The sequence below is a fragment of the Nanorana parkeri genome, unplaced genomic scaffold (assembly GCF_000935625.1).
Source record: "Nanorana parkeri isolate BGI_ZX_2015 unplaced genomic scaffold, ASM93562v1 scaffold748, whole genome shotgun sequence".
In the NCBI taxonomy this organism is placed as follows: domain Eukaryota; kingdom Metazoa; phylum Chordata; class Amphibia; order Anura; family Dicroglossidae; genus Nanorana; species Nanorana parkeri.
Window position 1 is genome coordinate 744829 of NW_017307016.1, and position 27934 is coordinate 772762.

A 27934-nucleotide genomic window follows, 5' to 3' on the forward strand; every position below is an offset into this window, starting at 1 on the left:
GAAACAGGATACTGGTGACAGGAAATTGGTAACAGGAAACAGGATACTGGTAACAGGTAATGGCAACAATACTGTGACACAGGCCTCACAGCAGGGAGAGGTTAAATACCCTGCCAGGGCAGCACCATGTGGCGACTAATTGCTGGCAGACCCCTGCAGGCGAGCACTGGAACTGCAGGATCAGGTTGCAGCTCCACAGTGCCACCCGGAGGTGCTCTGGTCCTTGATATACCAGCAGTAAGAGGGGCGCTGTCTTAGTGGAAGTCGGTCTCATGCATACGCCTGTCTTTCTATGATATCTTGATAAAAAATGTTGGACTCTAAATTTTATGGCGTGGCACCTTCATTCACCTTCTCGTTCCTGGTTAAAATAAGAGAACAACCTCGATCTAGGACAAATCACCTTGGCAGTGGTACCAGGTTACAGCTTTCCCCGTACATACTGCTTGGTGTTCATTTCGGGCCGGAACAAGATAATGTAGCACTTAGGAAAAAAAAGACAAGCCAACAACCCCGCACTGGAGGCCAGTATCGCAAAGATCTCCACAACCACAATATTCTCCCCCTCTGAGCTCAGGTAGGCCGGGATGAAGCAGATCCACACGCTGAGAAATGCGAACATGCTAAAAGTGATGTATTGTCCTTCGTTAAAACTGTCTGGAAGCTTCCGTGACAAAAACGCCACTATGAAACTTATGGTGGCCAAAAAGCCCATATAGCCCATCATGCAGTAAAAGAAGAGGTTGGAGCCCTCGTTGCATTGCGCGATGATGGTGTCTTCTTTAGAAGTCATGTTTAATTCCGGGTAGGGGGGAGAGGTGCCAAGCCAAAACGCGCAGATGGCCACTTGGAAAAACGGACATACGTATATGACGACATTGGAGATCCTGGAATCAAAACGTTTGCCCATTGAGCCAGGCTTGGTGGACTGGAAGACCAGAATCACGGTTATGGTCTTGGCCAACATGCCGGAGACGACCACCGAGAAGGTAATCCCAAAGATAACCTGCCGAATATAGCAGAGAATGGGGACGGGGTAGCCAATGAAAAGGAGGGTGGAGAGAAAGCAGACCGTGAGGCCCGCAAGGATGGCATAACTGATGTTCCTGTTGTTGGCTTTGACCACCGGAGTCTCTGAGTACTTTCGGAAGATGCACACCACTGAGAGGCTCGTCATTGAGAACGTGACGGAGGCCGCAGCCAAAGAGACACCCATGGTATCCTCGTAGGATAAGAACTGGATCATCTTCATGAGACAACTGTCTTGCTGCTCATTGGGCCATTGGTCGTCAGGACACTTCACACAAGCCGTCGCACCTGAAAATAGTACAGATTTTAAAAACTCAACTTTATTCACATTAAACACATAAAAAATGGACACTGCTCTTGGGGGGAGAGTAGTCCAAGAAAGTGGAAATGTTTCCATGGATTTTTTGTTTTCTGCCATTGAGCAGCAAAATATAGAACCTGAAATAGGGATCGGAAAAGTTTGTGGAGAATATTTTTTTGCATAGGAAATAGGAACGCTCCTTCTGTGGCAATAACTTGTGATCTAAGGATCAGAATGGAAAAATGAATTGGAAATCTACATAAATACTGTATAAAGTGAGGACAATATGGGCAAGTGGGCCTGCCTAAGGTTCCTTCCTGTCTCCAGGTATTCCAGCATGTAAGGACCATGAAGACTTCAACCTTGTTCCATTCCTCAACCTTCTGTCCTCATTTCCCGTTGGTCCTTGCACTGGCAATGGCTAACCCTGGATTGGCAGGTGTAGAGCGGTGATGTTACCCAGCAGTGCAGATGCCTTAGATGTCAAGACTCAGGAGGGTCAGAGGCACCGAGTGCCACATGTAGTGGAGGGTGTGTATAGTTATACATTTTCTATATATGTCTCCCAGCCCCATAGAAGTCTATGGGGTCATATTGCACTTGCATGGACATGAGGATGAAGCAGCCAGCCTGCAGGATCTAAACATTGTGGCTGGTCCTGGTGGTAAGAATTGGGTTAGGGTTATCCCTAAGTAGGGAGCTTTGGGGAGTGGATTACTTCTGCTCAGGAGGGGCACATACTTAGGGAACTTTCTTCAAGAGTTTTCATGCCCTTTAAAGTAGAACTGTGGGCAGGCTATGGACATATTCTTAACATGAAGTAAATAAAATCTTCAAAACAAGCATCCACTGACCTCTGTAACTGCCGACACTGTGGAGTCATTGATCCAGAAAGATTGCAGTAGAAGATTCTCAGATTTACTTACTTGTGTAGCTCTGCCCTCACTCTCAGCAGTGACTCCACAGCTCAGCTCACCCCGCATACCCCTCCCAGCAGTGACTGAGCAGCTCAGCTCAATCTGCCCCCCTCTCCCAGCTGTAACTTGGCATCCCTTTCAGCCCTTTAATCTCTAGTGTAAACAAAGAGCATGTGCACAGGAAGAGGGGAGATAGCAGAGTGCTGAGGCCCAACTTGGATTACTTTATTGCATTTATTGTACTCTATCTCCACAGTGCCTCCGGCTACAGAGGTACAAAGGCCACAGTGAGGGCTTGCTGTAAAGCTTATTTACTGTTTGATAAATAGCAAGCAAATATTTTCATGTCCATAGTCTTGTCCATAGTCCAAGCCGCAGCTGGGAATATTTCATAAGCGCGGTTGCCAAATACGTTGTAATTCCAGTGAGTATTGTCACCTGTTTCGTTGGCCACCTCTCCTAGTGAACACGGGACACACTGGAAGCAGCAAACTGGACGATCTTTGATTGAAACCTTTCTGTGTCCCGGATTACACGTCTCACTGCACACCGAGCGTGGTATCTATAATCAAAGATGAATCACAATGTTCACCAACAGCTCAACTAAAGGTGAAGCAGCAAAGAAACAAGAAATACTCTGAATTCAAGACTTTCATGTCACCAACAATCAGGAATAACTATAAACTATATCACCTTGTAAAGATCAAAAATATCGTAATGTGTCCAATTGTATTATATAGGGATGCACAGATACTTTTAGAGTGCCAGTGCCGATACTTTGGCATTTTCATGAGAACTCCCAGGGTTGCAGCGGTTGCAGCTGGGACCTGGGCTCTGGCGCTCCACCGCTGTCCTGAAATCATTAGTCTGTATTGTTTTATAAAAACTGTCACATGACAATAAACAAAAATGTATCAGTACTCGTACTTGTAAGTACTTAGCAAGTACCAGTACTCACAAAACTGGTATCGGTGCTTCCCTTTATTTATATTTAAAATAACAAAATCATAAATTAAAACAGAGATGTACAAATCCCGGGAGCTCCGTGTGCTTCTTACACATGACAGCTGCCTCCTAATTTTTGAATTTTTCTCTAGTGTAGTCCTGGAGCTCAAAAGTATCGGTACTTGTATTCATACTTGTACCGAGTACTGTACTTGGTATCAGTACAACCCTAGTATTATATTATATTTTGATTGGTAGATACGGAAAAGGATACAGAGTGTCACAAATATAACAAACAGACAAGTCTGTAATATAAACCAACCACGATGAATGTAAGTATGTTAGTGGTCATAATTAAAAGGGACACTCCACCCATAAGTGTATTCTTCTGGAATCTCGGTGAGCTTTGTGTATGTATTCCAGATGTGTGCAGTAATCCAGTGTGAGACTTGGAGCTTCCTGTAATAAAGACCGGTCACTGCTGTTCTCTCTCCTTGTGCAAAGTGACTGGTCTTCTCTTCGCCCCACTCCCATAATATAGAATGGTCACTGCTGCTCTCTCTGCTTGTGCAGGGTGACTGGCCTTGTCTCCTCCCCCTCGTGTAATAAAGAGTAGCTTTCTTTAGTAGGTGGAGCCTACTGGGCCCCTTCCACATTTCTCCTCTCTGCTGGCTATGTACTGCACAGTGATGATGTCACTGCTCATTTGGTGATCACAAAGTGGATTTATATTCTTTGTGGCTACTGAGGGATGTATGCACAAATGAAAGTTTTTGTGCCATACATTTGGCTGCAAAGCATATCTAAAGCCATCTTTTTTGGCTTTACTTTTAGATAGAGTGCAGGTGGGTCTGACCCCCCCATAGAAATTCCTATTTTTATGGTTGTTACTGCAGCAGTAGAGGGGAAATCTTTTAATGAAGACACCCGTTCCTGCAACAATGGTCTGAGACAATTGTCCATCACTTTGTTGTGATTTTCTCTCACCTTCTGGTGTGCTCAGAACAGGAAATAAAGGAAAATATCCACCACGGGATGTAAACAGCAAAAGAAAAAAAAACTATTCCATTCTATCTAAAACTAGAAAATGAAAAGCTTTGGCTTTAGATACACTTCAACCCTCCGGCATCTATAAACACTGAAATATCAGCTTAGGGTAGACCGACCCTTTAAACCTCACCAAGATGAATCTGGAACTTGTCTTTGATCCCCAATAGAAGTGATTTCTACAAATATAAGATAGTATTACCGTGTTATAGGGTAGTGAACTAAGTTACCTGTTTATGTTCCTGGTTCCAGACTACAGAGCCGGTGTCTAGGGTGATCTGTTTATCTGGAGACGCCCGGGAATCATATCTCCCCACTTTGACCAGTTTGTACTCATCATTAGGGAAAATCTGCAGATTCATTATATCAAACATGCCTGGAACCTCGCCGATCTCATTGAAGAACACGTCATCCCCTGACTGAGTCGTGAAGCTGACATTTTTAAGGTGCCGGAAAACCTGGAACAAATATTGAGAAATAAATCCCAAAAGGATCATTTGTAATGACTTTGTGGTCTGCGGAGTAAATGTATTGATGTGTACATTGAAGTGTGGCCCAATGTTTCCTCCTTTGTGTCTTTCATCACACACTATGAAACATCTGCAATGTACACACATACAATGTAGACATATACACAACATATTATTCTCCTGTTACACAATGTATATGTTTTATAAACACAAAGGTATAACCATAAGGTACAAAATATGGGACTTTAAAGGTACCCAAATATCAAAATAAACAAAGTGTATAAAAGTACAGATGTTTATTTCTGCCCCGAGCTGTGCAAATCAAATTGAAGGAATTTTACCCCCTTTACATCTTGTGGGGAGACTTTGTAGCATCATTGTTGAAGCTGTTGTAGAAACTATACAATAATGTTCGATACGATAATTGTCATCTACAATACCATCTTACTAAAGTTCTCTCTCGCCCTCCCTCTCTCTTTCTTCTTCTCCCCCACCCCCCCTCTCTCCTTTCTCTCTCTCTCTTCCCCTCTCTCTCCTCACTCTCTACCCCTCTCTCTCTTCCCCCTTTCCCCCTCTCCCTCTCTCTCCTTCTCTCTTCCTCTCTCCTCTCTCTCTCTCTCTCTCTCTCTCTCTCGCTCACTCGCTGTTTTGATAACTCTGTGTACACATTCAATAATATCCTGTTACTTTAGGGTGTTGATAGGCCAGAACGTATACTTTCTTGTCTCACTGACAGAAAGTCAGAACCATTATGTATCTTTGTTTCCTTGTTTTTTTTTTTTTTAATATCTGGGGAACATGTTGAGAAGTGTCTGCTCCCTCCGCAAGTATCAGCTGGAAAATTAATTGGTAACTTAATTATGTGGCACTACAGTGATTGTATCATCCCAATAGGAGGTTGTAAGATAATTGGAGGTCATGCAGTTGTTCTGTGCATGGATGTAAAAAGTCTAATACGTAATGGCTCACCCGTTTGCATTTTGGAATTTGAAAACTTTTTTTAATCAGAAATAAACATCTGTATTTTTACCCAATTCATTCTGATCAGATAATTTTTATATTTTGGTACCTTTAAAACCCCATATTTTGCATGTGGTTATAATACGTTACAGCTAGGAGGATAGGGTACCTATCACTTACTGTCAACTTTGCTTCATTGCTCTGTAAAGTATAATCTTATTCTGCAGCTCACAATAAACAAAATCATACAAAAGCACATAACCTGACATTACGCACATCTACTGGTGAGTTTCATCTTAAATGCACTGAATTAAAAAAATATGTAAGCCCTAAAGAAATGACCTTTATGTTGATCTGTGTTGTGCGTATCATATACAAATGCTATTTTTCCATGAAATATTGTTTTATTTCTCTTTCATATTGTTCATCCATCTGAGTGCTGATGATATCCTGCAACCTCTTTGTTTGCAGCCACTCCCTGTCTACATTGCACCCCATACATGCCACAAGCAACATTCATAAAAGTTGAACAGATTCTGAAACAACCAGAACTGGAAAACCAACACCGGATACATTCTATGTTGCTTTGATCATTTTTTTTACATTTATTATGTATGATATGGCGTTTGTATCATTACTGGGTTAATAAGGAGTTAATGTTCCTGAACCGGACTAATATTCTGTTTGCTTAAGGTATTTATTTAAGCAACTGTTATGAATCTTCCTTGTTGGCCTGATGAAGGTGTTGTCTGTGACTGAAAACTGTTGCCAAATGAATGTTGTAATGTAACAAGTTTGCTCTATAATACAAAAAAAGAAGTCATCGCTGCATCTGTCCTTAAACTTCTATATATCGGGTTGCTATGGACTAATCCCTGTTGGTGGCACTATATTTGATGTTTAGGTGGGCTTTATGGATCCTGTCCCTGGGTTCAACACTTCCTGCAGAGCTATGCTGTTAGTGACTCTCTTTCTGGTCCCACCAAGCTCACTGATGTCATTGGTTGCCAGGACATATTGGGATGCCAGCCAAAGTTTCCTGCTCGGCTCCCTGGCAACTGTTGGCCTAAGAGAGCTGAGTGAGAACCCGAACAGAGCGTCACAAGTTACTAAGAGCTCTTAGCAACCTGGGACGCTGTGGTAGCCCTTGTGCCGCCCCCTCAATGAGATGTCACTTGAGCTAACCAGCTCAGGCTGCCTCATTATAGGGATTATTCTTATTATTATTATACAGGATTTATATAGCGCCAACAGTGTGCGCAGCCCTTTACAATGTAAGGAAGACATTACAATCACAATTCAATTCAAGACAAGATGGTAAGGAGGGCCCCGCCCATGAGGGCTTACAATCTAAATGGGATGGATAGACCTGTCTGCAGGTAATACAAATTTGCAAGATTCTACTAATGGTATTCACCACTTTGATAAACAAAAAATGAAATGCATACCTTCCAGGGCAGAAGATTTTCCTCATTGCAGCTCCCGGAAGGAAAGCAATCTAAGAGGTTATGAAGTGCGTAAGCAAAGGCGTAGACCGCAATATAAGCCTGGAAGGTGTAGCTTAGATCTCCAAGTTCAAAAAGTGAATCCACCTCATGCAGACTTTCCTCCCCCGTACATATTCTCATACTATCATTTCCAGTGTTTCCAACAGCACTCCATTTGCAGTCAAAGACAATTTCCCAAAACAGCTTTATAAAGATGTCATCTGCATATCTGGATGGATGAAGTTGGCGCAGATAATGGCCAAACTGAGGCATGGGTTCGCTATGCAGAACCAGGCCGATGGAGCCGTTCAGTAATCTGGCGTGACCTTCTGAAAACATCCCGGGAATAAATGTAAAACTCAACGTGTAGATCCAAATTTTGCCCCTTTTCCCATTTTCCAACATCATGTCCAGCAGAGGCTTGACGTGCATCTCCTCACAGTACAAAACGATGGCGACCGCGGTAGAATTCATGACAACTTCCAGGATTTTCTTGACTCTATCAGGGGAGTATCGAAAATGGATCTTCTCCAGGAAAGCCACGCAGCCCTGGTTGAAATTAATGTCATCTTTGAGTTTTTGTCCATCTAGAGCCCCCAAGTCGTCATCTCTGGTCAGGATTCCGACCCAGGTCCACTCCAGATGTTTCAGCAACTGAGAAATGGCTTTGTTCTGGATGTTCTCATTGGGCACCGTGCGGAGGAAGGAGGGGAACTGAATCCTGTCACCCAGATCTGGATCAAAAGCACCAAAACTAATCTAAAAATAATAAATAAATAAATAAAGAGGAGAGCGGCCATAGTAACATGAATAAAGCTTCTGTCAAGATCATGTTGATCTATTCAATCCTAAATCCGTGTTGCCTTAAATTTGTAATGACTAATAAGACTATTACACAAACTACAGATAAAGGAGAATAGTTTTGACATTCATAGCAAGGGGCATCATCATTTCGGATAGGGCACTATAGTTAAAACGTTTTTTTGTCCACCACAGTCCCACTACTACAGAATTTTGAAGCACCCCTGAGGAGGCCAGAAGGCACGCCTGTGTGCAACGGCATCCTGAATAACCCAGCTCTTAGCAACTTGGGATGCACTGGCCGGTGTCATGCCCAGCTCCTGACAACCAGTGACATCACTGGGTGGGACACTGGTCAGAGCCTAGCCAGATTGCAGAGGCCAAACCCTGCACCCCAATCCCCCTCTATGGTAGCATGCACCACCAGCAACCCCCTCCCACCCCCCAAAAAAATGCTAGGGAAGGTATATATATATATATAAGTAAATGATCTCTTTAAACCTGAAGTTTAACCTGCTTATTTTTGGCCTTCTGTGGACCCCCCTCTGATCATTACAAACCTTATTGTAGTCTCAGTGACATCATCATTGGGCTTCTCTATGCAATGCAGGCAGATCATAGCTGGTGGGAGGGGATGGCAGGGGGCTGTACATGAAAACATCACAGCACCTTGCCTCAGTACTCCTCTCAGGAGCCCTCAGTCTTAATGCAAGCAGAGGGCCGACTGTAGGAAGAGGTTATGCAAATTTCAAAATGCCCTAATGGGTGGGTGTCACTCTGGATATAGCTAATGCCAGGGGCACTATAGGTAATACGTGACTGAAAAGACTGACGGGGATCCTAGGGATCATTTGCTGATACAGTTGCACAGATTCATGAGAATTGTACCTGAGGGTAATTGCAGAGACTCATTATCCTGGCAATGGGGATGGACAGAGTTGACATGGAATCTCCAACAATACCAGCTATGAACGGAAGCTTCCAACCTCTGATGGGATCGTAGATCAAGTCCCTCGTCTCCCATAGCAGCATCATGGTGGCTTGAATCGCCCTCGCCTCGGACACACAGGAATCGAATATATCAAAACCCAAAGTCAGGTTGGGCAGGAGGCTCCCACTGTGATTGATCTCCTCTATGGCAAATATTACAGCCAGAACATCGCGATAATACCTGATGACAAATCTGTTGAAGAAAACGTTATACTGAGTATCCATTTTAACATTTTAATATACAAAGTGACAGAAAGTATATCAGCAATTCATAAAAGAAGCCTACTGTGTTAACTAGATCCAAACCCAGCAGGGAGCAGGGGCAGGAACAGTCAGGCCAGGTAGGAAAGTGCTAGATGATGCTCAATGTCCTCCAGCCAGGAAATGAAGCCGCCTCTATCTGACTTGCGGCAGCTTCTAATACACATTATGAGAAGCTCCCAGTGTGCAGTGATATCAGAGAAAGCCATTTCAGTCCAGGAGAGGAACCGGAACAAGGCCAAAGTTCACATTTAAATCTCATATAAGCATTAAAATGATCCCTGCAATTAAAGGAGAAGGCTTTTCCCCATATTTCTTCTTAGGGTCACAGGAGGACATAAACTAGTGTTCTCCCGTGACCCAAAGCTCAGTATACCGTGAGCTACAGCTACAGCTTCAGCAACGGTATGTGTTCGCTCACTTCCCGATCTACTGAGCCGACCTGGGACAGTTTCATTGACACAGGTCAGCTCAGATTATGAGGCTGAGTGGAAATCACTCACCCCATACTTCTCCTTTAAAGACTTTGTTCCGGCATCTTCTACTATAGAGTGACAACTGTCTCCCAGTTTTGTCCCTGTGTGGTCACCCTGTCACATGCGCCCCTAAGACCCAGTGATGATGTCACTGAGACTACGATAAGGTATGGAGATTACAAGGAGACGTGCTAACACACTTTGCCCGGGGATGATCCCCTATTGTCACTATCAGGAAGCTGGTCCACAGCAATGATGTGTAGCTAATGCTGGAGCAAGCGCATGTACCTACCTTGTCCCTCCCTCCCCCAACCGCTGGTGCTCTTCTCTTTTCTCCAACACTCCGGGTTGAGCGTCCACATTTACAATGCCAGTCCCGCATTGTAAGTGATGACATCAGAGTGTGAACAGCGGAGCGCCAAGGGGAAGTGGCTTAGAGGGACCGGTCAGGAAAGGAGGAAGCCTGAGGTAGTGAGGGCTAAGATATAACATACTGCATTTCAATGTACCCCAGGCATAAATGGGCATTTAACCCTTGCAGTGCGAGAGTAACGCCACTGCAAGGGTCATTTTGCATTTTTTTAAGGAAGCCAAATCTCATGTAAAATAAACCGGCACAAATCAACATTTCCAAATGATATTGTTATTGTCTTTTAAATGATATTTTATTGGATGACAGTCAATCAGCACAGATGTCATCAGAAGGTTTATGACAAGGGATGCACCGATACTTTTCGAGTACCAGTGCCAATACTTGGCATTTTCATGAGAACTCCCAGGGTTGCAGCTTGGACCCGGCTCTGGCGTTCCACCACTGTCCTGAAATCATTAGTCTGTATTGTTTTAGAAAATCTGTCACATGACAATAAACAAAAATGTATCAGTACTCGTACTTGCAACAATGGTATCGGTGAATCCCTTTATTAATATTTATAAAAACAAAATCATAAATTAAAACAGAGATGTACAAATCCCTGGAGCTCCGTGTGCTCCTTACCAATGACAGCTGCCTCCTAACTTTTGAATTTTTCTCTAGTCATGTCTTGGAGCTGGAAAAGTATCTGTACTTGTATGTGTACCGAGTACGGTACTTGATATCGGTGCATTCCTATTTATGAGCTTAACAAGGCAAAAAGAACATTGTCTGGAGTTAACATAATATGTCCAAGTTGCTGAATTAAAACGGAAATAAAAGTTATCTTCAAAGAGAACTTAAATGGGGTGTTTTGCCTATACCGCTGCCGGCTGAGCCTTGGGTGAGCTTGGGTATGCGAGGCGAGGATTGGAGAAGAAAGATGGTGAAGAAAGAGAGGTGAGTTGCATAGTTTAGCAGGGGTTTAATAATCGGTTAAAGGAAGTATGTGTGGAGGATTGGTGGAAACAAAATAAAATATTTGTTCGTCAATTAAAAACAAATGTTAAAAAAATTGAAAGGAAAATGTTAAGACTTAAAATGTAAAAATGTTAATCTACCTCAAATGACCCAAAGCCAAAGATCGCGCGGTCTCTCTAACTACCATAGGCATTGTGGCTGATTCGAGGTTCCACAGACAGACCTCTCAATCAAATCCCATGATACAAAATATTGCAAAAATAATTAACATTTGCATGTATTGCACATTTTTATTTATTGGGCTGCAAAACTTTAATAATTTGTAGAAGAAGAAGAAGAAGGAGAAAACTAAAAATAAATATAACTCACTCTTCACAAGAAGCAACTTCTGGTTTCTCTCGATAGGTCACGTAGGGCTGATAAATGGTGGAATGTATCAATGTGATGACACCGATGACAATGTCCCCGTCCTTCCAGAAGGACTCTATACTCTGCTTCTCCAGATGGCACCTGGATTGGGTGGATTCCTGGGCAACAGTAACCAGTGCTAAGAACACAAGGGCCTTCGACAAACTCATTGGGAGGTGAGAAACTTTGAAGGCAATGGTAAAACTCATGGATGGAGCTCAGAGAAGAAGACACAACATGGTGTGCCTCAATAAAATCGACCGTCCACCATTTATACACGGCTTACTGGACAACTTGGGATGGGCAATTTTTCAGGTATGTGACATCATAATTGAGATTCTTTTGACAAGCTAATTGCAAATTAATTATTTTGTAATGACTTCTATCCATTTCCTGTCCATGTGGATTAAGTACAATTCTAAAGGGAAGCCTCATAAGAGGGAAAGTCATTTTCTTCTAATCTTAGGTCCATTTACAGGCTCTCTTTGACCTCGGTGATGTAATTTTCATGTAGCACAAGTCTCAGAGGGGGTTGTTTCATGGGGATGTTGGGAGCTACGGAGGCTTGGAGCAATTTTTAAATTAAAAAAAACAAGAGATTAAAGATCTTTTGGGTGCAATTTGCAGCTGCGAGCGACAAGAACGGGCATGACATAGTAAATTATATTCTGCAGTCCTTGTTGGTTAACAATATCCTGTTGCAATTTTTAAGTAAAGACAAATAGGAATAATTTGAGTAAAGACAAAAAAGAAATTGTTCCTTTAATAGGAAAAAGAAAATAAGTGAAACATTTAAATAACTGGAAAATAATTGCAGCAAACTTTATCCATAGAGTACAGGAAAATGTGTGTTCCTTCTGCTCCTCAAAGTAGACATGAACTCAAAAACTGAAGATTTCCTATTTTATTGGGAAAAATCTAGACTTGGTAGATGTGCCTACAGTCAGGGCTGTCGCTTTGATGAGGCAGCCTGAGGCTATTGCCTCAAGCGGCATCTCTTTGGGTCATTTGGGGGGGGTGACAGGCAGAGTGGCATGACTGCTCTGCTGCACAATGTTTGCAGTGTGCCTGCCACCCCATTTCTGACCCAAGCATCCTAGGTTGCTAAGAGCCAGGCGGGGAGAGGTATAAGGTCCATACACATCTACTGTTCAGGTCTTAGCAACCTGGGACACTCTGGCCGGCATCCCGCCTGTCACTGTTTGCCAAGAGGTGGGAGGGGCGCCAAGCCAGGTGGAGAAGGCGGCTTGGCCAACACTATCCCCCGATCACCTCAAGCTGAGAAATGATAGGGACAACATTGCCTACAGTACCCTGAGTAAAATGTTTGTCTTGAATTCCTCCTGGAAATTAGCAGTGCACTTCCTAGTGTGCAAGTGTGTCTAGGCATGCTTGTGTCTACAACCTCATAGCTGTATATCTGCTGTATGAGGTCATCTAAGGCAATGCTGCTTCTGACTGCTAGTCTTAACAGATTTGGAGTAAGATTTGGTGATGTCACTGCTGTTCTGCTCATTGTTCTCCATGCTGGAGAGGACGCTGTACCTGAGGAGCTGCAGTGCTAAGCCCTCCATGCTTCTGCTTCATTCATTCTGAGGATCTGTGCTTCCTTCATCTCTATTACCCCACCAGTCATCAGAGCACCGGTCATCTGGGGGCAGCTCTGGCATGAGAAAAAAGCCCTGCCTTTACCAAGATGGCCACCTCCACATAGAGACACAGTGCAAAACAAGGCATGGCTAGTTAGTAAGCGGAAAACAATTAGCTGCATGCAGACCACAGGCAATACTGGTAACTAGTCCCTTTTCACTTGCTTGCCTTTGTTGGCCAAGGCTTCCATCAGCCGTCTTTTTGCTTCTAAACCTTCATCAGAACTTAAATGTCTAGAAATGGGACCTGGGATCTTATTTGTGCTCTAGTAAATTTCTCACCACTTTTTCTTTTTATATAACCATTGAAATAATCATATTTACAGCACGAAGACCCTCCCATGTAATGCTCAGAAAGTGCCTGAAAGGCATGTGTTGGTATCTACAGAGGAGGAACAGGTAAGAGTCTGTAATAATGTTTGCCCTCTAAATTTTCAAACAGCAGCGGCCGCCTGAGTTCCCGCACATTGGGGACCTTGGCAGCCTGCTGGGGACCTGGACATAGCTGTGCCTGTCCGATTCTTTATCTCCTCCTCCTCCTTCCCGGCGCAGGCACAGCCATGGACAGACCCGGGGCTGGAACTACCGCCCCAGGGCTAGAAGCTGGGGGTTCCCGCCGCACACTGACGGGGAGGACTGGGCCAGGAGATGGGTGAAAGACATGGGGCCCAGCAGCGCAGATAATCGGCCGGACTGGACGTGGCAGCATCAGCGGTCTGGACGTGGGGGAGGCCGGGTCCCAACATCGTAGGTGAGGAGCCACTGCAGATGTCCACGTCATCTGGGTTTTGCTTGACCTGGGTGAGATCGACACGCAGGCTGGTAAGAGGAATTCTGCTTTGGGGACATGTATTTGCAGAACACATGTTCCCAAAGCAGAGTACATGTCCCCAAAGCAGAATACTATTCTGCCTTTCTGCCTTAGGGACATGTGTTCTGCTGTGGGGACATGTGTTCTGCTGCGGGGACATGTGTTCTGCTGTGGTGACATGTATTTAGTTTTGGTGACATCCGTATTTAGCCCTGGTGAGAAACCGACCTAAAATCATCAGTCTGTGCTGTTTTAGTAAAAAATGTCACATGTCCCTTTAAGAAAAAGTATCGGTAATTGGTATCGGCAAGTACATGAGGGACAGTACTTGTACTTTTAATTGGTCTTTAAAAAAATGGTATCAGGACATCCCTACCACAAAGATAGGCCAACTTTTAATAAATGGTTTCCTTTATTTACCTGTATTATCATTGCATGTTTAGCTGTACAGTATGTATCAAGTACAAAAGATAAATAACAAGAATAAAACTTTAATTGAGGGTCAGCAGTCATTGAGGTTCTTTCTCATAAGAGCTTACAATCTACAAATTCAGGGAAGACATTCAATTTTTTCTGCCAACCTGATTCTTTGAAACTAAAAATTCTCGGGTGTTCATATGAGGTCTCAGAATGATAATATGACACTTAGGAGCAAAAATGCAGCAAATTAGGCCAAGGCTGGATGAGAGAATGGCAAAAATCTCTACAGCCACCATGTATTTGCCCCTGGTGCTCACATAGGCCGGGATGAAGGAGATCCAAACGCTTGTGAAGACCAACATGCTGAAGGTGATAAACTTGGTCTCGTTAAAGCCATCGGGGAGGTTTCTAGCCAAGAAAGCAACCAAAAGAGTCAAGATTGCCAAAAACCCCAAGAATCCCAGCATGATGTAGAAGAAGGTCATGGAGACGTCCTTGCACTCCACTGTTATGACACCTTTTGTAGCCTTTGTGTTCAGATCGGGAGATGATGGGTATGCGATCACCCATGAAGCACAAATGACAGTTTGGATACTCGATCCAGCACCGATCATGGAGTTGGGGATGGAAGAGCCAACCCATTTCCGAAGATTGCTATTCGGCTTGGTGGCATTGAAAGCAATCACTACCGTAATTGTTTTGGCAAAGATGCAAGACACGCAGAGAGAGAACGTGATCCCAAATATAGCTTGCCGGATTAGACAGGTGATGGTGGCAGGGCGACCGATGAACAAGAAGGAACAAAGGAAGCAGAAGAGGAGAGCCACTAGGAGAAGGTAGCTCAGGCTGCGGTTGTTGGCTTTCACCAGGGGAGTGTCACGGAAGCGAATAAAGATGAAGAGGACCGAAAGAGTAAGCAAGGAGCAGATGCTGGCGACACCGGAGAGGGCAAGGCCCAGAGGCTCCTTGTATGAGAGGAACTCAATCACCTTGGGGATACATTTCACACGCTTCTCATTGGACCACTGATCGTCTGGGCACTGCATACAATCTGTTGCATCTGATTAAAAAAAGGGGCATTACAATGTTATAAATACACAGTGTAACCAATGGTGCAGAAACAGGGGAAGCAGAAAAGTGAACACGGACTTGAGTGGTCCAGATCCACAATGTCTCTACCATAAACCACCACCTGGGGCGGGTTTTCTAGTAAATACTTTTATATGAAATTAATACCCCCCCCCCCCACACTTTCCCCCATAACAACTTCATTTTAATAAAATTAAAGGAGAACTATGGGGTTAGGGCTTTTCCCCATAGTTCTCCCAAGGGTAACGGGAGGACACAAACTAGTGTCCTCCCGTCACCCAAAACTCAGTATATAGGGAGCTCCAGCTCCCTATATACTGAGATGCCGCAGCCAGGACGGATCCCGCCTTTATTATCGAGATCCACCCAGCTGCGGGATTGACAGCTGGCTCTGCCTATCCAAAGGCAGAGCCAGCTGTACTCGCCCCTTCCCCCGTCCGTTCCGCCAGTCAGCGCTGGAGGATCGGACAGGGGAGGGGGGGAATCCCTGCAGGAAGCCGTGAGTGACAGTCACGGCTCTCTGCAGGGATAGATCGAGAAGTGAGCAAGCGACGGTATGTGTTCGCTCACTTCCCGATCTATTGAGCCGACCTGTGACAGTTTCATTGTCACGGGTCGGCTAGAACTATGAGGCTGAGTGAAAATCACTCACCTCATAATTCTCCTTTAAGTTAGTTTCCTGATTTTTTTATTAATATGTATTTTTATATTATTATTATTATTATTATTATTATTATTATTATTCAGAATTTATATAGCATCAACAGTTTGAAAAATAAGTAGTAGTGGTAATCTGTTATGACTATTAAAGTCTCTAATATATAATCTGCACTTTGATTTCTGAACCTTTGTTCATAGAATTATGCACGGCGTAGCATTTCATAGAACGGATGGGATCTGCCTCCATCTTGTGGTATGGAAGTAGTAAGCCGGCTTACAAGCCACTGATGAAGGCTATTACGTATATATTCAATATTTTATTGAATTTATTACATTTTGGGCTTTACATTATCTGAAAAGGGTTCAAATATTATATTAAACTGAATTATATTTTTGGTGCTGCTGTCAGTTTTGTCATCTGGCATATAAGGCCAAATGAATGTAAGCCGCTGATATGATGTAGACCTTTTTTTATTTATTTGTTCGTCTCTGCACTCCTTTTTTCCTTCTGTTGAAGTCTTGCTATTACCATGCATTGGAGCACAATTATGTCTCTCTGTCAAATGATAAAAGGGAGGAGCCTGTACTATAGGGTTGCCACCTTTTCTTCAAACGAAACCCGAGCATTCTATCAACAAGCGGACATTTTTTGGGAGAATGAGTCCTGGCTTATTCATATGTAAAATGTTTTCAGTGGGGGGGCCAGTAGCCTCTATCTTAATTTTGGTTGCCCCTGTCTGCCTGACATCTTGTGTCCGGGTTTCTGCTGCTATGAAACCCAGACACAGCATTCAAAACCTGGACTTTCCGAGTGAATCCTGGACAGGTGGCCACCCTACTGTACTATAGGGCGTCATTATACGTGCGTGCCCATGGTATCCTGGGATCCACATATACACCTGTATATATGATTTTCAGTATATGTATGTAAAATAAATTCAGTAAAATATAATATTAGGTGAATATGTGAGGAGCTGACCACATACCGGTCTCATTGGATATCTCTCCATCTGAGCATGGGATACAATCATAGCAGCAGAAAGGCTCGCCCTCCCGGGGTGCTTTCCGGAAACCAGGGAGGCAGCTGCCGCAGCACACTGAGGGCGGCACCTAGAAAAGATAAATCATACATAACATGCAATCCAAACACAAAAGATTTCTGGGAAAGTTAATCAAGACTCAAGTCCCGTTGAGCGCCATGCTGGCGCCATCTTTGTTTAGCGGAGTCTGCATCAGACTGGGGAAATAAAATAGTATTCTGTCTATGGTCAGCACAACGTACCAGAGAATGTTCATGAACAATGTGGAGGATGAAAATTACACAACTTCTGCTCTTTATTAAATATCTACTAACTAAAACAAAGAAAGACAGATGTGCTTATATATTATTTGCCTCTAAATATCAATCAAAGTGCTTTGATCAATTTGGAGATTGGGTCTGTCCATCCATCTGGTTGTCTGTGTCCAGGCTGGAGAAAGTGGGCAGGGAACTGATAAAGGCTTTATAAGCATTTGCAAGGAGGAAGTTGCTACTATGTATCAATTTCTTTTGGCCAATATCAACTAAAAGACACATTTTAAAATTCAGCTATGTTGCTGGCCATGCTTGTGTGGGTTTCCTCCAGGTACTTCCCAACTGCCTAAATATGGTGGTAGGTTAAGTGGCCATGTATGTATATAAAAATTGGCCGGTCTCAAACCCCTGTAAATGGGGAGGATTAAGGAAAGACCTGGAGGCCTACTCTGTAAAAAACTCACCAAGATCTATTTATGGAAAAGGCTGATATGGTGCCCAGAGAGCCGGTCCATAGAATCACTGAAGATCAGGTGCAACTGAACGGATGTCACACACATACAAATTGTTGGCCATCATTGGGCAAAGGAATCAGCACTCCATTCAAAGGAAATGTCCTGGTGCTCCACACAAAGCAAGTAAAGCAGCAACAGGTATTGTAGGGCTTCCATTGGTGAACAAGGAGGACCATATACTAGATTGCGCCACAATAAAGCTACCATACTGTCCTCCTTGTTCACCTATCACCTGTGGAAACCCTGCACCTGTAATACCTGTCTGTATACATATACATGCTGTATATATAGTAGAAAATGTATAGTAGGCACTCAAGAAAGGTTGACTGGGAAAGATGGACTGTGACATGTGACACCCTGATGCATCAGTGCAATAACTTTGTCCCTTTTGTTATTCTTTGGAAGTTCTTCAAGTGCGTAAATATACTTTTTTTGTAAATTATAGCACACTTTGCATTCCTGGTCCCACATAGACCAATACACAGTTTTAAGGCAGGACATATATAGAAACTTTTTGCGCAAAAGTGGACACACGTCACGGAGCTAACAGGAGGGTTGGCACTTTTCAAAGTCTGCTGTTTTGTGGTCACTTGACCACTAGCCCCTCCTGTACCTTTTCTCTTTCTCATAATGCCCACCCTTGAGCTGTGGTTTGAACCCACCAGTGTGCCCACCCCTCTCACCTTACAGAATAGCCACTCCCACCACAAGCCTCATGTCAGGTTTTTAGCTCACTGTAAGGACTGATTTCATGGCTTTTGAAGGAACTTATAATATAACTAAATGTTTTATATATCTTCCCCAATTTCTTAGGCTCAGTGAGCTTTATAATGCACAGAAATGATACCTGTGTGTATTTCTCTCCCCATATGATGGCTTTCTCATCTAGAACCAGCTTCTGCCCCTTGGGGCCCCAGTCATCGAAGATTCCAACCTTGACCAGACCTCCTTTCAGGTCGTGAGACATATGCCAGTTCAGAACATCGTAAAGCCCCTTCAGTTCTCCTTTCTCATCGAAAGCCACCCTCTCTCCATTGCTGTTTATGAACTGCACGTACTTAATGTAGTAGAAAAGCTTGGGAGAAAAGGTAAATAATACTTTAGACAGCGGCTGATAAGTTAAATGTTTAAATTTAACTGGAACTGCTGTTACTAAGGAGAAAACCTCCAAACAATAGTGAAGGTCTTCTTACCAGTAAAAGCACAATTTTGTTTCTTGAGAAATTTGGGTGTGCTGGCTTTCTCTGTGTTTCATCTAATGTGGTGCCAATGTGCCCTCATCCTGTTGAAATGGTAGATTGGGGGGGGAGCTAAACTTCAGCTCTCCAGCCGTGGTGAAACTTACAACATCTGCCTCTGGATGTCATGCCTGTGACTGTCAGAGCCCTAAAATGCCTATTGAGATTTGTAGTCTGACCACATCTGGAGGGCCGACATTTAGCTACCCCTGTGGTAGATGTTTCTGTGTGTCGTCTATGGCATGTTGTGTGGGATGAAAATAAATAGACTTTAAAGTGGACCTTTCGATCCTTGCATGACTTGACAAATTCCTGACATGTTACAATATACAGCAATAGTATTATTAAAGAAAAAGCTGTCCATGAGCTCTAGTCAGTGTCTTTGCATTTGAGATGATTCCATCAGCTAGCTGCAGGCAAGAGGAATTAAACATTTCCTCAATCTCCCCACCCCCAGTGATCATACTGCTGCAGGCAGGAGGAAGCATTTAATCAATCTCCCCTCCCCCAGTGATCAGTCTGCTGCAGGCAGGAGGAAGCATTTCATCAATCTCCCCTCCCCCAGTGATAAGTCTGCAGGCTGGAGGAAGCATGTCCTCAGTCTCCCCTCCCCCTGTGATCAGTCTGCTGCAGGCAAGAGGAAACATCCCCTTGTTCTCCCCTCCCCAAGTGATGAGATTGCAACAATTTTACTTTGTAGAAAGTCACAAGGTGAAAGGCTGCAACAGGGGCTACTGTGTCAGACATTTGTGAAGAAAGCCAGGAACTGCATGGGTACCAGCATTTATGTCATCTCTACACCTATATTTTAATGCAAGAAGAAGATGGTGACCATGCTTGATGCCTGAATGGGGACGGGTTGGAAGGGAGATTGAGTATGCTTGGAAGACGGGCTTTAAGGGAACAAACCTTTCATGGTGTACAGCATAAGGGAGATTACAACAGGCTGCAGGGTCAATGCTGACAGATTCATGGTCTTTGTTAATGACTTATGTACCTTTCTATGGTCACTAACTAACATGTGCACCATTCTTAAACTGTTGTGATGGAGTATTTCTACAGTTCATAGGTTATTGAATTTTATGTACCTGCCACGGTTGGAAGTTCTTGAAGTTGGCACAAGATCCATTCCAAAATGGTCCCCTTCCAGACTGGCATGACATCATATCATGTATGGCATGGGCCACGGCATACACAGCAGTGTAAACGGACACGGCCAGACGAAAGTTGGCTGTGTCATACACAGAGCTGTCCAGTCTCGTCAAGTCCTCCTTGCCGGTGCAGAAGGTTGTATTGACTCCGTAAGTCGAGGAATTTTCCCTCCACTTACATCTAAAGGCCTGCTCCCAGAATTCCCTAATAAATATATCGTTTGGATATTTGGCAGGATTTATACTGTACAGAAAGTCTCCAAAACCGGGAATATTAGCGCTGTACTTGGCAAGGCCGATGGTGCCGTTCAGCGTCGCCCACAGTTCCTTTTGCGTAAAGACGGCCGAGGGCAGCCAACTGCCGACGGCAATCCAGATTTTTCCAGCTATTTTGCTGTCAATGACGGCCTGAAAGAAAGCGATCAGCTCTGTGGCGTAAGCGTAGAGGACGATGACGTTGGTCTTTGTTTTGTGTATGGCGCTGATGAGGCTGTCCAGGCTTCCTTTTGTTGGCGGAGTCGATAAGGTTTTGGCAAAGGCAACGCAGATGCCATTCTTGGCCATTTCAGTCCTCAGTTTCTGGCTCCCTTGGTCTCCGTAGTCATTATTGGAGGACACTATGCCAACCCAAGACCAGTTGAAATGCTTGATCATCTCCACCACCGCGACAGGCTGCGAGTCTACAGTACCGACAGTCCGTACAAAAGAAGGGAATTGGATTTTGTCGGCCAGTGTTGGAAGGGCTGAGGCGTAGCTGATCTGCAAAAAGGAACATTAAGTGAAAGTTGTACAGTAGATGCTCCATTCTGAAGTTGGTTAAGCTGAAGGATATATGGCAGAGGTGCTTAGCTGACTGGGTGGTATACTCCTAGGCATGTGGCTATGCCATCTGCTGACCAGAATACAAAATGCAGAAGGGATATGTGTATATGGCATCATGTAGAAAGAAGCTGAACACTACCGGAGAACAATGGTTCCTCGGGGTGTCCCCTGTGGTGATTCGGCATGCCATTTTTTTGGTTAAAATTTTGGATACAATCTGACCTGTCTTATAGAGTTGCCTCCTTTTTGACCTATGTATGGCTCTGCTTGAACACCATTTACTCTGAGCTGTTCCTGTGCTTGTTTGCAAGCTATGCTCCTGTTTACCTTGGAACCCAGGTTTGTGGGGCAAATCTGAGGGCATCACACATAACTAAAACCCACGTAACCTTGTGCCTCCTCCTTGTGAAGACCTCATTAGAACTTTAAGGGATTGACTTACTAAAGGAGTAGAGACTGGTTAATAAAAAATGGGAAGCTGTGTTCACTTTGAATGCTCAATAATGTAAAAAGGGTAATTAAAAAAGAGCAGGACTGAATCATTTAAGTTGACCAAACTTCACCTATCACTTCACCTACCCAATTAAGATCAGTGAACATTCATTTTTTAAGGACAAGTCAACATTCTCCTCTCCTAAATCAACCCCAATGTCTCAAGACAGCCCATCATTTCTGGGGGTCACAGGGATGGCCTATACTACCTGGGACTGAACAGGGTTTGACCAGTTTAGGAAGAACTGTAAAGAACATCAGGACCCAACTTCTGCTTTTGTTAGCAAGTTGGATATTAAACGAGGAGACTTCTAAGCCTTATCATACAAAGGAACCCCCAATAAAAAGAGATTACATTGAAATATCTTTAAATATTTGTACATAGGCCTTTATATGGCCAATATTTTGCATAACACTGATTTTTCTGTTACCTGTGGAAACTTTATGAGCCCAAGTATGCGAGCGACAGCAATGGAGCCGGAGGACGGAGAGTCCCCCACCACCGCGGACAGTTTTGGAGGCGCTGACGCACAGCTGTAATTTGGCACTTTGGATTGTTTTCTGGACAGGTAAGACATGACGCTGTCCACAGCCGCGGCATCCGAGTAGCAGGAGTCATAAACCTCGTATCCCAAAGTGAGGTTCGGCATCAGTGTTGGGTTGGCGTTGATCTCGTTGATGGCAAATAACATTGCAAGAACGTACTGATATTTCTCGGTGTAAAACCTGTGAATTAATGGGGACGCCAAGAGTTCAGGTGTGCAATTCGGAAGGACAAAAAGCTCAGAGGTGTATGATATCATACAATTTAAAGGGCCACATCAAGCTCAACACATGTTCAGATCTGTAGGTTGAGCCCCATGTTGGCTTCTCTTCCCTACCCATGACTTCAATGGTGAGATACCCCAAACAAAATGTGAACGAAGGATTCTCCATATTATTGGCTTAAACAATTATTGGAGTCCAGATACAAGCGTGTGACAATTTGATGATGGTCAAGTGAATTAGTTACATTGTAACATAGTCAAAATCAGGAGAGACTCCTAGGGTGACAACACTGCTCCTCCATAGATACAGCACTGTGAATGAGTGTTGTCACCTTAAGACCGAAGCTAAAGTAAAGAACAGAATAAAAGAAAAGGAAAAAAGAATACAAATGCGCCACCACATCTAAGGACTGTTAAATTTTTTCTTTTGGCTTTAGATCAGCTTTAATGGCCAACATTTCTATTTTTGGACTTTTCAGCTATATGTCATTATTGAACTATTTGTAAGATTTTTAAAAACTGTTTCGTTATTATTCTAAACTGGAAATTATATCAAAATAAATAAATTGCTCACTTTTCGCAGGTTCTGAGTGGCGGCTTCGTCTTATATTTCAGCGTTTGTTTGACGGTCTTTTCATGTACAGGAATAAGTCCGCCGATAATGATTTGTCCGTCATGCAGGTAAGCAGGTAACTGCTGCTCGGAGTGCTGGCACTGGGACAAAGCCTGAGACATTTTCACCATTATTATTAGAGTGATCCATACAGCCGGGATCATTATAAGATGCAAATGTCTGAAAGGAAGGGAAAAAACCAATGAAATATAAATTCAAATTACAAACTGGGCCAGAACATGGTGTAAACATGATGGCATTGTTTTCTGTGACACTGTCTTATTCCACGAAAGTTACTCCTAGAAAATGACAAATTATGGCAACACATTTGGAAACATTATTTTTTTTCTTTTATTTAGGCTTTTATCATTCTGGTATTTTTATAAAAATTAAAAATACATTGTAACTCATATACTGTATAAAACAATGGCCTATTGTCAATGAACACATATTTATTTTACATAGGATATCATTGAAATGTTTGCATTTCCCATTACTTTCTGTCCGAGATGCACTACAATCTCCATACAAATTAGTAAACTAAACACAAACTAAACTAAACACAATCTTGAGGAGACCAATCAATTCACAGTCTGGAGATCGATCAACTCCCAATCTGGAGGAGATCGATCAACTCACCGTCTGGAGGAGATCGATCAATTCACAGTCTGGAGGAGATCGATCAATTCACAGTCTGGAGGAGATCGATCAATTCACAGTCTGGAGAAGATCGATCAGTTCACAGTCTGGAGGAGATCGATCAATTCACAGTCTGGAGGAGATCGGTCAATTCACAATCTGGAGGAGATTGATCAGTTCACAGTCTGGAGGAGATCGATCAATTCCCAGTCTGGAGAAGATCGATCAGTTCCCAGTCTGGAGAAGATCGATCAATTCACAGTCTGGAGGAGATCGGTCAATTCACAATCTGGAGGAGATTGATCAGTTCACAGTCTGGAGGAGATCGATCAATTCCCAGTCTGGAGAAGATCGATCAGTTCCCAGTCTGGAGAAGATCGATCAGTTCACAGTCTGGAGGAGATCGGTCAATTCACAATCTGGAGGAGATTGATCAGTTCACAGTCTGGAGGAGATCGATCAATTCCCAGTCTGGAGGAGATTGATCAGTTCACAGTCTGGAGGAGATTGATCAATTCACAGTCTGGAGGAGATTGATCAATTCACAGTCTGGAGGAGATCGATCAATTCACAGTCTGGAGGAGATCAATCAATTCACAATCTAGAGGAGATCGATCAATTAACAGTCTGGAGGAGATCGATCAGTTCACAGTCTGGAGGAGATCAATCAATTCGCAGTCTGGAGGAGATCGATCAGTTCACAGTCTGGAGGAGATCGATCAATTCCCAATCAAAAGGAGATAGATCAGTTCACAGTCTGGAGGAGATCGATCAATTCACAGTCTGGAGGAGATCGATCAGTTCACAGTCTGGAGGTATAAAGTAGTCACCGCTCCAAAAGGAGATCGATCAATTCACAGTCTGGAGGAGATCGATCAGTTCACAGTCTGGAGGAGATCGATCAGTTTACAGTCTGGAAGAGATCAATCAATTCCCAATCAAAAGGAGATCGATCAATTCCCAATCTGAAATGCTGAACAGGAGCAATTAGATGGATTGGGAGACAATGATTGGAGGGGCCCATTCACACGATAGCGCTGAGTTAATCACATGATACCCCACAAGTAGTACACGCAACCACAAACGTAGCGTGTTTGGCCTCATGCTGGGTGCGTTTCATTGCCATTTATTTGAAAGGCATCCAATGTACCTCCCTCCCGCCGTGTGCTGCAACACAGTGGGTGACTACGTCTGTTCCCCATGGTCCCTGTGTGTGTTATAAAGTAGTCACCGCTCCAAGCTCGCCCCATGGACTACAATCTCAGGTTTAGTTTCCTCATTTGTACTGAGATTGTAGTCCATCCCAGGGGGGGGGGAGCTTGGAGCGGTGACTACTTTACAACACACACAGGGACCATGGGGAACAAAAGTATCTCCCCTCTAGAAGGAAGGACAGTGCCAGCACCGATTCAGAGTTGATTGGAGGATCTACAGCCGAGTGATACACAAATAAGATACATTGCTGTTAATAGTTCAGGTACTTGAATGCATTTTTAAGATTTAACTCCTGAGTTTACTGTCACTTTGATGCGGTGTTGATTTATAGGCAATTTCTGGGTGTATATAGAGTATCTGTGTTTGTTACATTTACCTTGAGAAACAGGAATTCTCTGCCTCCAAAATGTTAATTGACTTATGCTTGCTCTTGTATTTGAACTTTTGCATATAGGACCTCAGGAAAGTGTTGAAAGTGTTTCTTTTATGGTGTGTTGGCCATTCCTGTACAAGCAATAAAAACCTGTCAAGGGATCTAATATATCCTCACTCTACGCAAAACCTAAAAGAGAAGTTTTAGCTTTACATATTTATTATCTGGCTGGCTATTATCAGGAAGAAAATAAAAATACACAATTGACACATTAATTCTTTTTCTTCAATTGACATACAAGAAATGATAATAAGAATAACTGACATACAAGAAATCTTTGAAACTTATGTGAAGGATAGAATTGCAAAGTTGTTTTACAATTCGTTATTAAGTATAATTTACAAATAAACTGAGAAAAGAATGTGAAACATAACAATCCGCATGTTATTATTAAATTATATTAAAGTATATAAGTATTAAAGTATTATTAAATACGCTGCAACCTAAAAAGCATTACATGTAAATACGCGGCACATGAAATCCACTAAAAGGAAACAAAGGCAGAAAAAGAAAATAGTATCGATTAGAAAAATAACATAAAATCCACAAAGTATTCCACCCATAAGAATAAGATCATCGTGTGTCCTTCTACCTTATCAGAACCTCACCAGTGAGTACTTGGGATTGTCTGTGGGCGGGATGACATGAAATGAAGGATGCTGCCCTCTCGTTGGCGCTTATATATTACTTACATTCCAAAAGGAATAAAAAGTAACAGTAATTGAAGGTTTTGTATCGTTGGGTCAGCTGCATGTTTAATGACTATAATCAGTGTAATAGGAGCTGTGGATAATGACAGTGTGAGATTGATGACGCAGTCCTGTCGCCGTGATAATTACTGGTGTCAGTCATGTCCCCGAGGAAACCACAGAGGAAGTCATTTCCCCAGGAAAGAAAGTTTATAACAAAATATATCATCAGCTGTTTCCATAGTAAGACATCATGTGATATATGTGAAATACAGAAAATCATATAAATCAAATGATACAAATTAGTTTACTTTTCTTTTTAAATACTAACACATTCATAACATTATCCTAATATCTGACCTCCGTCCTTCCCTTCAGTCTTATATCTGACCTCCGGCCTTCCCTTCAGTCTTATATCTGACCTCCGGCCTTCCCTTCAGTCTTATATCTGACCTCCGTCCTTCCCTTCGGTCTTAAATTTGACCTCCGTCCTTCCCTTCCGTCTTATATCTGACCTCCGTCCTCCACTTCGGTCTTATATCTGACCTCCGTCCTTCCCTTCCATCTTATATCTGACCTCCGTCCTTTCCTTCAGTCTTAAATCTGACCACTGTCCTTCTCTTCAGTCTTCTATCTGACCTCCGTCCTTTCCTTCAGTCTTCTATCTGACCTCCGTCCTTCCCTTCAGTCTTCTATCTGACCTCCGGCCTTCCCTTCAGTCTTCTATCTGACCTCCGGCCTTCCCTTCAGTCTTCTATCTGACCTCCGGCCTTCCCTTCAGTCTTCTATCTGACCTCCATCCTTCCCTTCAGTCTTGCACAGTTGTACCGGCTCTTCTCCTCTTCCTCTGATATCACTGCACACTTTGAGGTTACCACAATGTGCATTAGAAGCTGCAGCAAGTCTGACAGATTTGCCTCATTTCTTGGCTTGTGGACTTCCAGCATCACCTAATCCTTCCTCCCCAGCCTGACTGTGCCGGGCCTCGCCCCTTTCATTTATTGGGTTTCCTTTATTGCATTGCAGAGGCTCAGCTTGGCATGTGGGTGTTATCTGATGTGGGCTGTATGCAAATACAACCTGCCTAGGAACTCCCACTCCTCCAGACTGACCTCCATCGAGGCATTTTGTTTTATAGCAATATTTCCATCAGATATACTTGTTATAATGTATCTCTTTTGTATCTTTTATTCTTTGAAGCTCTGAGGTAGAGGTTATGTCTATCACCCCCGAAACGCGTTGGATTCTGGCTTACTTGATACCTTTACTTCACAATACAGCAGACATTTATCATTTAAAAATTCCCAATGATAATAAAAGTTTTTGTAGTGTTGCCTGTTGGAGAGATTTGTCTGACTTTCTGTCCTGGTGACACAACAGGAAGTGAGGGGAAATGTCCTCAGCTAGGTAAAGACAATCGTAAAAAAAAACAGACAAAGGCTCTCATAGGAGTTGTACTTCAGCTCTGGGGCAACTTTCAAACCTTCTATAACACTGGAGCAAAGCTCTTCAATGTGGCTCCCAATGTTTATTGATTGATTTATGGTTGTTACTTGTATCGGATTACATTGAGAAAGGACTCTGACACCAGAAATATTGTTCCACATGTGAAATAAGGATTGCCGTGCTTTGAAAACATGACGACCCAGATGGGACTTGAACCCACAATCCCCAGCTCCGGAGGCTGATGCCTTATCCATTAGGCCACTGGGCCACTCACACCTGGAACAGCACCTGCAATCTATTCGCAAATAGCTGCTCCATCTACCCAATGATTGATGCTGCTCCATCCATCCAGTCCTAGCACACAGCACAGCTCTGTCTGGCAGGGCAGTAGACCAGATTATTCTCTCTACAGTCCAGTAACACTTACAGGTCTTGTCCCTCCCCCAAGCTTCTTCACAACACTTCTTCAGTTCTAATGAGTATGAGGAATATAAACCAGCATATATACCCCCACCATACCAGGAGCATACCCCAACATTTATACCCCACCATATCCATACCAGGAA

The 27934-nt window shown here is 43.3% G+C and overlaps 2 protein-coding genes and 1 non-coding gene across 3 annotated transcripts; all 3 read right to left on the reverse strand.

Moving 5' to 3' along the window:
• Window positions 1-421: 421 nt before the first annotated feature.
• LOC108793440 (extracellular calcium-sensing receptor-like) lies at window positions 422-11595 on the reverse strand. Its single transcript, XM_018564389.1, has 6 exons — window positions 11387-11595; window positions 8846-9140; window positions 7118-7915; window positions 4470-4697; window positions 2686-2809; window positions 422-1317 (listed from the first exon to the last, which is right to left on the reverse strand). The coding sequence occupies exons 1-6, from the start codon at window positions 11593-11595 to the stop codon at window positions 422-424; spliced, it is 2550 nt and encodes an 849-aa protein (XP_018419891.1).
• Window positions 11596-14448: 2853 nt separating this feature from the next.
• LOC108793442 (extracellular calcium-sensing receptor-like) lies at window positions 14449-23068 on the reverse strand. The gene is made up of 6 exons (XM_018564390.1): window positions 22908-23068; window positions 21998-22292; window positions 20190-21011; window positions 18711-18938; window positions 17041-17164; window positions 14449-15365 (listed from the first exon to the last, which is right to left on the reverse strand). The coding sequence occupies exons 1-6, from the start codon at window positions 23066-23068 to the stop codon at window positions 14449-14451; spliced, it is 2547 nt and encodes an 848-aa protein (XP_018419892.1).
• A 4495-nt stretch (window positions 23069-27563) lies between these two features.
• TRNAR-CCG lies at window positions 27564-27636 on the reverse strand. Its single transcript has one exon. It is a non-coding gene; the product is annotated as a tRNA-Arg (tRNA).
• Window positions 27637-27934: the final 298 nt, after the last annotated feature.

Excerpts from the sequence above, each read along its gene's own strand:
- LOC108793440 (XM_018564389.1), bottom strand. The coding sequence starts at position 11,595 with ATGAGTTTGTCGAAGGCCCTTGTGTTCTTAGCACTGGTTACTGTTGCC. Across the intron at positions 9,141-11,386 it reads GAAGTTGCTTCTTGTGAAGA|ATTTGTCATCAGGTATTATC; the intron begins GTGAGTTATATT and ends TTTCTTCAACAG. Across the intron at positions 7,916-8,845 it reads GTCTCTGCAATTACCCTCAG|ATTAGTTTTGGTGCTTTTGA; the intron begins GTACAATTCTCA and ends TATTATTTTTAG.
- LOC108793442 (XM_018564390.1), bottom strand. The coding sequence starts at position 23,068 with ATGTCTCAGGCTTTGTCCCAGTGCCAGCACTCCGAGCAGCAGTTACCT. Across the intron at positions 21,012-21,997 it reads GGCTCATAAAGTTTCCACAG|ATCAGCTACGCCTCAGCCCT; the intron begins GTAACAGAAAAA and ends TCCTTTTTGCAG. Across the intron at positions 17,165-18,710 it reads GGGGAGAGAAATACACACAG|GTGCCGCCCTCAGTGTGCTG; the intron begins GTATCATTTCTG and ends TATCTTTTCTAG.